The sequence below is a fragment of the Theobroma cacao genome, chromosome 8, assembly GCF_053813885.1.
Source record: "Theobroma cacao isolate CCN51 chromosome 8, ASM5381388v1, whole genome shotgun sequence".
In the NCBI taxonomy this organism is placed as follows: Eukaryota; Viridiplantae; Streptophyta; class Magnoliopsida; order Malvales; family Malvaceae; genus Theobroma; species Theobroma cacao.
The window spans coordinates 10190812-10204582 of NC_142646.1; the positions used below are offsets into that span (position 1 = coordinate 10190812).

Here is a 13771-nt window from a genome sequence, read left to right on the forward strand (position 1 = left end):
TTCTAAAGCAAGAGTAACTTTGAATTTCAATTCCATAATTCAGTATTTGTTCACAATCCTTGGCAACTAGGCTAATATATTAATAATATTCGCCATATCTAAGCAGTAAGCAATGCCCCCCACCATTAAAAGAATCCAAACATACATGCATTTGCTCTTTCAAATCTCTAATTAAAAAATATTAAGGTTTCAATCTAGGTTTAGTTTATTACAATAATCAAATATATATTTGTACACAAAGAAGTGACAACTCAAGTTTTGTTGGCATTGCCTTGGTAGCAATTTTGTTGGGACTGTGACATTAAAATATGCCGCAAATGGACCCCACTAGATCTTTCCCCATACATTGAACCTGTAATTTCTTTTAATATAAAAACACAAAAACCAAAAACCCTCACATATAAAATGCTTTGGCAACTAGTAAAAATTTCTCCCCTCTCAGTTTTCCTTTTATTTGCCTTGATGGAATTCAGCTGAGCAAATTATTCATGATTGCAACTCCTAGATTCTCGCCTTAATTCCAGGGAAGTTCCCTTCTATTTCTCTTTTTTTTTGGGGGTGGGGATTTCTGGGTGTTGAAGATTTTTTGCAGATGAGTAAAATTTTTATCTTTTTTGGTTTATCAGTTGGATGAATATTTTTTATGTTGGGTGGCTTTTTCTTTACTCTTTTTGGTGATTTTGAGGGTGGGTTTTTTATTGGGTATATCAAGCTTTCTTCTTTTGTTTGTGAGATTTGTGCTTAGGGTTACAAATTTGTTAATGGATGCTTGTTTAGCTTGATGAACTGGGTACTTCGAGGTTCTCTTACTGGCTTGTTTGTTAGCGGGAAATGTCTTAAAAGGGAAGAACAAGAAATTCTTATGCTTGGTTTTGGTTTATTGAGTGCTTGAATCACAGATAGGAGCGAGTAATGATACTTATAGACTAGTGATTGAGGGGAAACAAGTTGATGGGAATGACATAAAATTATATGCTTGAAATAAGTAATGGAAGGAAATCTATCACAAGGAGGAATGATTTCTGGTGGGGGTTCTTTTGGAGGCCTTGACGTACAAGGATCAATGAGAGTTCATCATCATGCACAACACCCACATAATATACATCAACATCACCACTCTAACCCTCGCCAAGGAGCTTCTATACACCCTTCTATTCATGAGGGTTTTCCACTCACAATGGGAACCATGCAAAACTGTGATCAAACCATTGCGATGACAGATTACAATAAGGGAGAGAGAAGGAAAAGTTCAGTCAGCGATGAGGATGAACCGAGCTTTACGGAGGAGGGTGTCGATGGTCACAATGATGGAACTAAGGGCAAGAAGGGATCTCCATGGCAGCGTGTGAAGTGGACCGATAAAATGGTGAGGCTTCTAATTACGGCAGTGTCTTATATAGGAGAGGATGCAGCTGGGGACTGTGGTGGTGGGATGAGGAGGAAATTTGCAGTTTTACAGAAGAAGGGTAAGTGGAAATCAGTGTCGAAAGTCATGGCCGAAAGGGGCTATCATGTTTCACCTCAGCAGTGTGAGGATAAGTTCAATGACCTGAATAAAAGGTATAAGAAACTAAATGATATGCTTGGTAGGGGCACTTCTTGTCAGGTTGTTGAAAACCCAGCACTTTTGGATGTTATAGATTACTTAACAGAGAAAGAAAAGGATGATGTTAGGAAAATTTTAAGCTCAAAGCATCTTTTCTATGAGGAGATGTGTTCTTATCATAATGGGAATAGATTGCATCTACCTCATGATCCACAATTGCAGCGTTCCTTGCAGTTGGCTCTTAGAAGTAGAGATGATCATGAGAATGATGATGCAAGGAGGCATCAGCATGATGATCTTGATGATGATGATCATGATATGGAAACTGATGATCATGATGAATTTGAGGAGAATCATGCTTTGCATGGGGACAGCAGGGGAATGTATGGGGTGTTAGGGGGCTCTGCAAAGAGGTCAAGACAAGGTCAGGTCCATGAAGATGCTTGTTTCCAGAACTCATTAAACTCTCAGGACTGCAACAAAAGTTCTTTTTCATATTCACCAATCAACCAAGCTGATATGAATCAAGTCCTACCTGACAATACGAGAGCTGCTTGGTTACAGAAGCAGTGGATTGAGTCTCGCTCACTTCAGCTAGAAGAGCAGAAACTACAAATTCAAGTTGAGATGCTAGAATTGGAGAAACAACGTTTTAAGTGGCAGAGATTTAGTAAGAAAAGGGATCGTGAACTGGAAAAGATGAGAATGGAAAACGAGAGGATGAAGCTTGAGAATGAGCGAATGGCATTAGAGTTGAAGCGAAAGGAATTTGCTGCTGACTAAGGCCAAGTGACTTGTAGTCAAACTTCTTTTTTGCCAGTACTAGGCCTTGATGCAAGATTTTTTTTTTTGTTGGTAAGCTGCTATTGATTTTATCCTGGAGTATCACATAAAGAACGGGCAAACTAGGTTGAAAAATATGATGCTGCCTGCTTTTGTTGTGTAAACATAGGTAGTGATGATTACAGTTGCTACTTTTTGAATTTTGCCTTATGTGAAATGCTATTGTTTATGCTAGAAGAATTTTATGCAAAGGATCTCTTTTGTAGTTTGTAGTTTTCTTATTATCATTGCATAAAATCGTTAGTTTGGGTGTTTAATATAATGCTTTTTTTTTTTTTCTCATGATAATACTCAGATGTGTGCTTTTGTTCAATTTCTTGTTTCAACCCACTGTCTAAAACTCATAAGTCTGTACATTTATTGATTTTGATTAATTTTATTATGGTTGCTATTTTTTTATGCTTTTTTCCTACTTTTGTCTTAGGCTGTAAATGTGTTTGGACTTTGGTGTATAACAATGACCTCTTAAAGGTTCCTCCATTGTTTCAGATAGATGTGCTGTTTATTATTTTAGATGGAAGTTTAGGTATTTTTGCAGGTGCTGATTAAAGTTTAGAGCTATTCTGGTTGACATCTTAGCTTTCAAAAGACTGTATTAGAGTTTCCAATTTATGGTTCTGTTATGTATTTGTTATTGACTGGTTTTCTGGCTGGAACAACTCCTTGCAATGCACATTAAATGAGGGAAGGATTCTGGAGCTCTTGCATTTTTTTTCCAAAATAGCTAGTTGTCTTGATTGCACCTACCAAGACACCTCATCCATTCCAATATATTCAAGTGAAAGAAGCTTTTTTCCTTCTGAGGGCAATAAATGGATGCTCAAACTGTATAGATACGAGGGCAAAGTAGGCAGAAAAGGCTTAGTTGTGATACAAGCATATCAAAGTTAACTGGAAAGAGTCAGTCCACCAATTAGATGTTGGAAGCTAGACCTATAACTAAGATGCCAACTTGAATACTTAATTAACTTGATTCTCTTAATTGAGAAATGCACAAGCTCAGAAATTAATTGTTTCTTTCCTTCCATGTGAATAAAAATCCTGCACTACTAAGCATGTGGCCTTCTGAAGAAAAGCTATAAGTAGGCATTTAGTGCCTTTAAATTTTTTTTATTCTAATTTTTTGGAACTTGTTATTGATGAAGGTCATAATGCATAAAACAATTCTCACAAGTAGGACTTTAACTTATAAAGTGAGATTTTATGTTTGTCGATCTTAATTCAGTTTTTTCCCCTAAATAATCATCTCATTATAGTGATCGTTTAGGTTATCCCTTCTTATGATATATCTCTGTCATGTGCATACTCATGCATGCACACTGATTTAGGACACTCAGGAGTTTACATAAAATTGACAAGAACTAATACTGATGTATTATGTTAAGTTGCTAAGGATTTTGGATGGATTTATAGGATTAATTGAGGCCAGATAGATGAGAAGTTATGAGAAGAATTGGGCCTTTGAGGCATTTTAGCCTCAGGTTAAAATTGGGTGGAAAAATTAATGGTTTTGTAAAAGTTATTTGGTGTTGTCCTCGGAATCTAAAAAGTACCTATGAAAAATAAATTAGGGTTAGGATAGAAATTTGGTAGTTTCTTAGATGTTGATTATGGTTTGGTAGATGATGAATTTAGGGCTTCAAGGTGATGGTTCAGGGTTGATTTGTAATCTGAAACTGAACAAGAATCAAAAGAAAAAAGAATAAGAGACCAGGGCTTAATACTCTGGGTTAGTGGTATTTCAAAGAAAGCATAAAGGTAATGTGGAATGCTAGAAGTTGTTGATGTATTTTTGCTGTTACAGTGCCTTCAACACTTGGAGACTAAAATGAAGAAAATGTTAATCTGGAAAAATATTGCATAATATGTGTTATTCCTATTTGATGTAAGGGTACATCAGATTGCTAATCATGTTTAGTTATGTTCTATGATAAATTCGAATGGAGAAGATAAACATAGAAGGGCAACGTTTGAGGGTTCTTTAGTCCCTGCACTTTAAGGCAGGACTCACTCTCTCAAGTGTTGTTGTTTGATATGTAGAGTCTGTGTGCTCTAAATGACCTTCGTAATTAAAACTATTTGTAAAAAAATTATAAAAGAATTACAATGTCAATCTTCTGTTTGTGGTTAATTTTTGTGGTTTATTTAAGTTCCTACATTGTCCTGTATCTGATGCCTGGGTCTTGACATATAGTTCCTGGATGGAAAGTATTTCTTGTTGACACCATGATGGCAAACTTTGCTGATGATTGTGATATCCTTTCCTCAAAATATATATATTTCTGTGTGCTAGAGACAGAAGGGGTATTTGCATTCTGTAGCTTTCAAATCCTTGTCTTGAGTGTCTCTAATTGCTGCGTGAGTATTCCTAGAGGTGATGAATAATGGTTTTTTGTAATATGGATATAGGTAAGAAGAGTTCAATGGATTCTGGCCAGGACTACCCTCCTATTGTTGCATGAGCAATGGAAGCCATCTAACCATATGAATTAGTATCCTATACACCAACAGTGGAGTTTAAAAACTTCACAAGCAGGTTCTTATGCTTGCTACATATCCATTTAATAATAAATATGATAACTTAGTAATCTTGTATTAAGTTCATTATATAGATAAATGAATACATCTTAAGCATATAAAGTAGCTATTGGAGTTGTTAATCTCCATTGCTGGTGTATAGGGTAATAATACCTTAACTTATTGTCCCTTTTTCCCCCTTTTCATCCTCAGGCAATCTCCTTGGAAGCCATTTGCATTTCTGGATAAACCTGCCGAAGGAGGATATATTTATAATTATGTAGATGTGCTTTAAAATCCTGATGCAAGGTCTATAAACAAGAAGTGCTGATATGACAATTTATTGCAGCCTCCTGGATTATAGAAAGATGAGAAAATGTATCGGTTGTAACTGATTTTTTTTTTTTTTCATTCTGGAAAGTGAATGTTTAAGATTGATCTGATGGTCCATAGCTGGAAAAATGGTATATTAGCTGCAAGCAGTTATAATGATTCAATTAAGAGATCTCTTTTAACATTGAAAAATGTTTAACATAATATTGGAAGGAATAAGGGTATTCCTTCCTCAATGTTCCATATGCTGTTCACTGCGTTAAAATAAAGTTGGAAACTGCAAAGGAGGTGTCACCCTGGGTGCATTTGTTCTCTCCTTTTATCTTGACAGAAGATACATTTATTAAAGTAGTATTATGTACTTGATCTTACTTGGGTTCGGAAAGGAAACGGAAGTTTTGATGGAGTGAGGGGCCAGAGTGTGCAGGAGGTTATCCCGGTTGATGATTTGGTTGGTGAAAATGTGCAGGTGAAATGATTGCTAACTTAGTTGACCATTTTTTATGATTCTTGCTTTTGTGTGCTGATACTGCTTCTCCGCTTGGCCAATTGTTGCCAAGAAATATGTGAGATCGTTTCAAAAGTCTAGCAGTTAAGATCCTGTTCTTTTTGCTTTTTATTGATAAATGACCTGCTATACCTTATTCATAAAACCAGAATGTTGCTCCTAGGTTTCAATAGTTTTAATTGTACCAAAACCTCATCTATATTGTGATTAACTTCTATTGTTACTCTAAATGGGGGCTTCTATCTTGTGTTGAATTGGAGTAGGCTCTCTTATTCCGTTGTTAGAGAACCATTGGAGTTTCTCCTCAGCATTTAGTTTGAATTCAGACATGCGTTGACATGATTGTGGAATCAACTGAATTTAACGGAAAGCTTGACTTTAGAATTCTACAGATATAGTGTGATTAATTGTTAGACATAGCCATACTTTCTTTCTTTTATATGCTTATCTTTTTTATATCTATTCTCTTCTCTCCCTGCCGCCAATATATCAAAATGGGGTACTATTTTGGTAAGCTACATCACTGCTCTATGACAAACTACTGAATTCTTCTATCTGATGATGCATGCTTTTTTTTTTTTTTTTCTTTTGGGATCTGAAGGGTTGATCTTATATAGGAATTACTGGTAATAATTTTGTCCCATTTGACTCAAAAAACAAAAAAAAAAGGTGATATGTTAAACCACCAAAGATTTCTTACTATTTCATGCCTCATTAGAAGACAATTCTTTTGGTCCCTTTTTTTTATTATTTTTTTTATAACTTGTGCTGGGAAGATCATGTTCTGAAACTCCGTCAAGGCCAGAAAACATCAAGTTAATATAAGTTCTTATTTATTTATGATTATTTTTATTCTGACTTTAGGTATTTGTTCTCTTGGGTGAATATAACTGTAAATTATGTGGAACTGTGGAAGTTTATAACCTTGGTCGTGGCCAGTAGATGTGAATTGAAAATGTTGTTCAACCTCTGTTGTTTTCTTCTACTGGTTTTGAATTGTCATCCCAAACATATAACGGGTATGACCCACTGTCTGTTTTTGCTATAAACTACAACCAGTAGTTATATGGTCCTTTCAAGCTTAAAGATTGACAGTGGCTTAGATTTTTTATCTCCAATGTGATATAGGTTGATGCGGACCTTTCTTTTCTTCAAGCAGCTAAAAAGGGTTGGATATATCTTCATGAATTTACCCCCCCATCTTCATTTGGTGCTTTGTAGCTGTATATATTATTTGCATATTTACCCACTATATAGCATTAAGAGGGTGATACTTCCACAATATCCCCTTTTCCCTTGTCTGTCTCATCCAGCTGTCAGAACTTTGTAATTCTTGAGGAAAGTAGGGTTGGATGTGAGGAAGTCTGAACCTTCGGACAAAAAAACCATCGAGGGTACTAACAGAGCTAGTTGTTGTTGACAATGTCATTGTGCGTAATGCATAAAATGATTTTTTGTTGAAATGTGAGCCTCTTTTGTTTCTTAATACCATGGAGTTTCAAGTGCTCTGTGTGTTTATGATTTATTAGGAAAATCAGAGAGATCTCATGGGCATAAATAAACTGCGTTTTGTGCATGTGGTAACTTCTTTGAGGTTTAATGATTTTAAATTTCCCACCTAGTTGGAAATAAATGGCTTTGTTTGTTAGTTTGTTGTTGTATGACTGTTTATGAATTAATAGATGATAGATATTTTCTTGGGATAACTGCAGAATCAAGAATCACAGAAAGAAATATGGGAACCAAGGGGATTAGAGCCCCAGCTCAAGGCTAATCTTAACAGAAAAGTTATTACCTGATTGTAATTGCAATGATAAAAGGGTTTCCGTTCCCATCAGTTGTTGGCAGTAACCACTATTGAACCAATCCAAGTCATCTATTTTGGTTTGTATGTATGCCTCTGCTCCCAACAGTTGATTATTCATCTAATTAAGAGTGGTATTTCCATTTTCGTGTTAAAACTACAAGTATCATAGTAGCTTGGTGCTTCAAGTTGTTAGCTCAGCATACAGCTCAATGTCTCAATAATGCTTCAAATATTGTTATGTCAACACTTTTCTCAATGATAGAGCCAAAGGGCAAAGGGATTGAAGACTTGGTGTTAAAATCTGCATTTGCCACACCATGGCCATGCATAATAATTGTTAATGGTTAAATTAAATGGAACTGAATCTTTGGGTTGTTAGTTTCAATGAACTCTGTTCTTGCTTTGTGTTTTGGAAGAGTTGATTCAAGACAATAGTTCATTTCTAAACATTTAAGGTTAAAGAATTGCTTTCTGGAGCCTACCTTGGTTCTGTTTTCGTAGTTTCAGCTCGAAGAAGGGGTGATTAATATAGTGACCTGATCCACTAAATGGCACTGCAGCGGTAGGATTCATGTTGTTGATGTGTTTGACGGCACTCCTTGATTTGTCACAAGGTGCTAACAAATTTCTTTGGATGAAAACCATACAAATCATAGAGAACAGACGCTTCCAAGACCAATTTAAATCAAACACATCCAGCCAGGCCGGGGAGGTTTGATGTCATGGTTCACCCCTTATTTGAAGTCCCAACATCACATCAACCAAAGTGCAAAAAGCAGAAAAGAAAAAGGTTGAGGAGAAAGCAGGGTCAAGATAAGCTTGCTTGCAGTGTCGCGGTTAAACAACACTTTTTTGTGTTCTCTCCTGATAATCATCATTTCAAACCAGTAGTGTATTTTGAAAACACTGTTTTTGCACTTTAGCTTTAACAAAATGATGAGACTAATTAATAGTGCGGCATGAGCATGACCATAAATCTAGATAAAAAATGCTTAATGACTAGTCTGGTTGTTTCTTTTACATGTGTGAAACAAAGGATTAGTACAAGTATTAGTGCAAAATCGAAAAGATTAAGATGGGGGAGTGCTGATAAACAATATATTGGAAGTAAACTTGGAAAGAGAGTTTCCAAACACAAGGGTCTAATGCCCACAAAGGCTTATCCTGTTATCCATATTTGCGTCTCACATCAACGGAAGTGGACATGAGTGAAGAAAAGGGGGAAAAGTAGAGAAGTGGACGTGAGAGGAACGTGGGTTTTTTTGTTAGTACTCTCCCTTTCTTCCCCCATTGTAACTTGTTGTTTCTAAGCACATGGAGGCCTCCCACCCCACCCTTTCTTGCTCAATATGGGCTTTTTGAGTGCTTTCATTGGCCCTTATGGGGCCCATCTACAGTAACCTTTTTTACTATATTTGTACTTTGGTGGGTCACGTCTTTGTAAGTCGCCTTGCTTATGAAAAGCAAACAAAACAAAAATGATGGGATATTAAGTATTAACCCTAAATAAGCCTTATCATCATTTACCACCACCCTTCTCTTTTCTTTTTCTTCTTTCGTTTGCATTGTTACTCTCGGACACATGCTTCCATGTTCTAACTATACTCCAATTAGTGACTGTAAATGGACGCTTATCGTTTGGCAGTTACAAGAATAAGCATTATTTAAGTCTTGGCACATGGTTTATTTGTGACTTGGGAGATCGCTTGCAATTTACTCTTGCAATCATCATTTTTATGCTTGAAAATTTTACCGCAGATGAAGCTTTTTATGCTTTGGACGTTATAATATGAAGAATATTAGAGAAAAGAATGATGAATGTAGGTTGAAGAAACCACTAGAGAAGGTTCTATTAACTATTGATTAAGGGTGTTGCCGCCATCACTAACTAAGAATATAATCATTGTAATCCCAATCAAAATTATTTTTATCTTTCTTTTTATAAATTTATAGTAATAGAAAACAACAGAACCAATAGGATAAGTGCAGATGTCATAATTGTTTGAAAAAGTTTGCGAGTCATTGCAGCATTATTTTAGCCCATGCTGATGAGTCACGTTCAAGTGATTGCCTAAATAGTTTTTTCCTTTCTTTTTACATTAAAAGATAAACATTTCATGGATACTTGCTTTACAGCATTAGCCAAGTTAGCAAGTGGGTGTATTTTTGACATCACAAGCATACTATACTAATGCTCGAATTGGAGGCAACTTATGCACTCGAGATTTATATATTATTCAACCAAGTGAAATTCTTTGTTCATAAAACAAACAAAACAGAAAGAGAAAAGATACCTTTCATGAGGTTGAGATTATGCGATGAAAATTGCCAACTTGTAAATTAGATAGTAAGGGAAAAAAAAATTGAAAGGCAGAGAAGAGGGTGGAAAGGCAAAAAGAAAAAAAAATATCAACTTGGTGGCTGCTTAGCTGGTGCCAGATAAATCTAGAGGTTAATCCACATGGTAGACAGCAGATGTAAGTGTACATTCACATCACATGCCCACCCCCATGTGAAGTAAACCTTTTGTCTATATGTAACTTTTCCTTATGGGCCAGTAAATAAAAGTCAGCCATTTAGCTATTTAATGTTGCTTCTTTTCTTTTTCATCTTAGCGAAATGGCTATTTTGCAAAATTTTTCCTTTCAAATAAAATTTAGGATAATTATATTTTACAAAGAATGTACATTCCACGATTAAAGTCAATAAGAAATTATTTACTAATCAAGATGGATGAATTTACAATTTGAGTTGATTCCTTGTTAATTTGTAATTTCCAAAATGGAAGTCTTCAATTTAATTTCTGTATTTTCTCTGTTTTTATTTGACCGGTAATTATAACATGAATGATAGGGAGGGGAATTTTAGTGTTAGACGTAAAGAAGTAGAAATGGCCTCTCTGTCCCATGGAAATTCAATTCAATAAGAGCCGCAATGGGAGAATCCATATCATTAATTTGACTCATCTCATGGAGAACCACTGCTTCAAATTTCAACGCCAAAAGGATTCATATATATTAAGGCTAAACTTGGCCCAACAAATATTGAAAAAGGTGAAAAATTTTAATTTAATTGTAATTACCCATACAGTAACAAAAAAAAAATTTACGCTTTTTACTTTTCCATCGTCCTGCCACGTCAAGTTTTACTATTTACTCAAGTTTTTTGCCAAAATAAATCACACAGTAAACATTGAGCAGGTAATTTAAAATAACATCAAATGTGAATGGAAATATACTTTGGTATCTTTAAATAGTAGTAGTACTATGAAATTGGTTAGCAACTGAAATTTGTAATTAAAAAATAGTCTATTTTACGAGGTAGGTCTTTTTCTCATATCTGAATTTAAAACCCGATCCCAAAGTTGTTTTGATGATTTCTTTGGGCCAATCACAATCATAAATTTCTCTATTAAACAACATCTTTAATACTTAATTCGTTGATTTCTCCCCTCCAATGATGTGATGAGCATGCATTCTCCGTCAAATCATCATTTTATAAAACCTCATCGTTAATCTGTGGCTACTTAAACCAAATAAATATCATAATATAATAACCAAAAGTGAGTGCTTTCACATTTTGGAAGTCAGCCTGTTTATGTTATATAAAAAACATTGTGTCTATATAAATATGAAAATCTCAAATGTTCCCCATGTGAGACCTTTTGCAACTATATTAAAATTGGATGCAGATCATCCATTTCCATGCTCCTTTTTATTTTAATCCTTTCTTTTTTTTAAAAAAAAAAAACAACAACAGGAGAGAGAGAGAGAGAGGCATTTACGGTCGATGTACATGTTAGGCTGTAAATAATGTAAGTGGGGATAGTGGCAGAGCATCTATCCAAATTCCAAGCCAGCTAGAGAAGTTCTATCAAAGGCATCTATTTCTCTGTCTATTTATCTTATACCATCCTCCCTCTCTTGTCCAAGCTGCACCACCTTTCTGCCAGCTAAGCACTCCAAAACCAAATAATAACAAAAACAAAAAAGAAAATAAAATACTACGTTTTGTAGCACAAGCAAAATACGTGTGCAAGAAATAAACAAAAAAGAAGTACTCAGAGAGTAAACTGTAAAGATACTTCCAGAATTTTCCTTCTATTAATAATTCATAAGTACGCCACTAATGCACGTAAGTTATCTTGTGCATTATCAATTTTATGATCATTCAATTTTAGTTGTGAATGACCATTAAACTATTAAAGTAATTGGTGGACATATATTTATTTGTGTTTATTTTTTTTAAAAAAAATTAACCTCAACTCTTTAATTAGAAGACGTAGTTACTTACGACAAATGCAAATAAAAAGAATACAATTTCTTTCCAATAGTTGCGTGCCAACAAAAATATAAATTACTAGAATTTGATATGGCAGGATAATCAGCCTTAGATAGATTAATTTCTTATAATACTTATTTGGATTCCGAAATAAACCTTTGCTTATATATAGGAGAAATTGACATTGGACAGTAGCATGATGTGAACATGAAAAATGAAATTAATTAGTAGTATGATTATTCTTTAATAATTAAAGAGTGGTGGGATGCATTTAATTAAACTATGTCAAACAAAAGACATTTTTCAAGGAAGAAGAATCTTCTATATTTATATATATTTTTTCAAAGAGTTGTACCTCAAAATTGCATAAATTTCAGAAGATATATATACCCGAATTTAGCGTTACGGAAGGTATAATTCCCATATAGGCAAACCAAAAAAAAGAAAAAAAAAAAAAGGAGGCAGTCTTATGGCTACGGAAACTCCACATTTCATTTATTCATCCACATTTCTGTAAGTTGAAGTGAGATTAGGATTTATGTTCCCAATTGTGTGCTTAATGTCACCTTTCCATAGTGGTAATCAAAATTAAATCTTGGGGTCAAAATAAATAAATAGACGGTGAATCTTGATGTTTACCTAACTTCAGAAGAAGCTGATCATTTACTTAAATATCCTTCTTCCATTCTTAATTTTACAAAAATAAGAAGAAACATTTCCAGACTAAAATGCCCTTGTCTATGATCTCGAAGTTCCTTGTTTACTTTATTTGCGCACCTAATGATGGTAAACTTCCCATGTGAATGTTCATCTCTGATCATTTGTGCATTTAATGGCATATTGATTGAGAATGGGCCCCACTTTGTTGCATTATATATCTTGCGCAAGCCACTTGATTTTTTTTAATTTTAATTTTTATTTTTATTAAACCCAAATCAATAATTGAGTTACTGAATTTGATGGCAAAATGTGGAAGAAATTCTCCTTTTTTTTCTCCTTTGCTTTCCACTCATCTTTCACCCCCCACATTTCTTGGCGATGCTTATCTACCTCCTCATCAGCTTCATTAGTCTTTTTAGGTTTGACCCAAAAGTTTCCTGCTTTTGAATACATTTATTGACTCTAAGCTCCCCCAACATTAGATATCAATTTTTTCCATACGTACAAGCAGGTTTCTCAAACAAGAGAGGATCCAACCTTAAAATTCTTAATCCATGAATTGTCTTGGAGAAAAAACACGTAGCGAAACTTGGATGATTACTTCTGAAACCAATCTTGTTATCGACTTTGGTTAGATTGGATTCCTTTCATGAAATTGGATCTTCATTTGCTCATCTATCTCAAAAAGCGTACGTTTCAATTTGTATAAACCATTGTGATAATTTTTTTCAATTCCCTGAAACAAAAACTTGAGGTGAAAATAAATTTTAAATTCTTGAATTATTATACAATTACTCTCTATGTCTTATATATGTCGTCTTAATTTAATTTTTTTTTTAAATTTAGAGTTTTTAGTGGATATTTAAAAATAAAGTTTTGTAAATGATCATTTGAAAATAAAATAAAATTAAAGTTGAAAATTTTGACAAAAAAAAGTCAAAGTAAGGTAATATATATGAGACGGATGAAGTACATTTCATTATATATAAAAATTGGAAATAAGAATACTGAAATATTACAGACGTTACGATTATTGAATTTATATAAAGAATTAAAAAATGACTATGAAGTGACAAATCTTATTCTAAAAATAATGTTAGAAAAATAGCTCTCAACAACCTTATCACAAAGAACAAGTCATTTTCCATTGAGCAACTGACTGCACTGATAACAAGGGACCTTAGAATTTGAAAACCGTATGTAAATAAATAGAAAAAAAAAAAGAAAATGTAACGTTGGTGCAATCACATCCCACACTAATTGTATGGCTACAAGG

The 13771-nt window shown here is 34.3% G+C and overlaps 1 protein-coding gene across 1 annotated transcript; it reads left to right on the forward strand.

Annotated features, from left to right (window-relative positions):
• Positions 1-390: 390 nt before the first annotated feature.
• Positions 391-5403, forward strand: LOC18592603 (uncharacterized). Its single transcript, XM_007019418.3, has 3 exons — positions 391-2401; positions 4799-4925; positions 5120-5403. Exon 1 carries the CDS (start codon positions 989-991, stop codon positions 2327-2329), a length of 1341 nt encoding a protein of 446 aa, XP_007019480.3. The 5' UTR covers positions 391-988; the 3' UTR covers positions 2330-2401; positions 4799-4925; positions 5120-5403.
• Positions 5404-13771: the final 8368 nt, after the last annotated feature.

What these genes read in the sequence shown, in the direction of transcription:
- LOC18592603 (XM_007019418.3), top strand. Translation starts at nt 989, where the DNA reads ATGGAAGGAAATCTATCACAAGGAGGAATGATTTCTGGTGGGGGTTCT.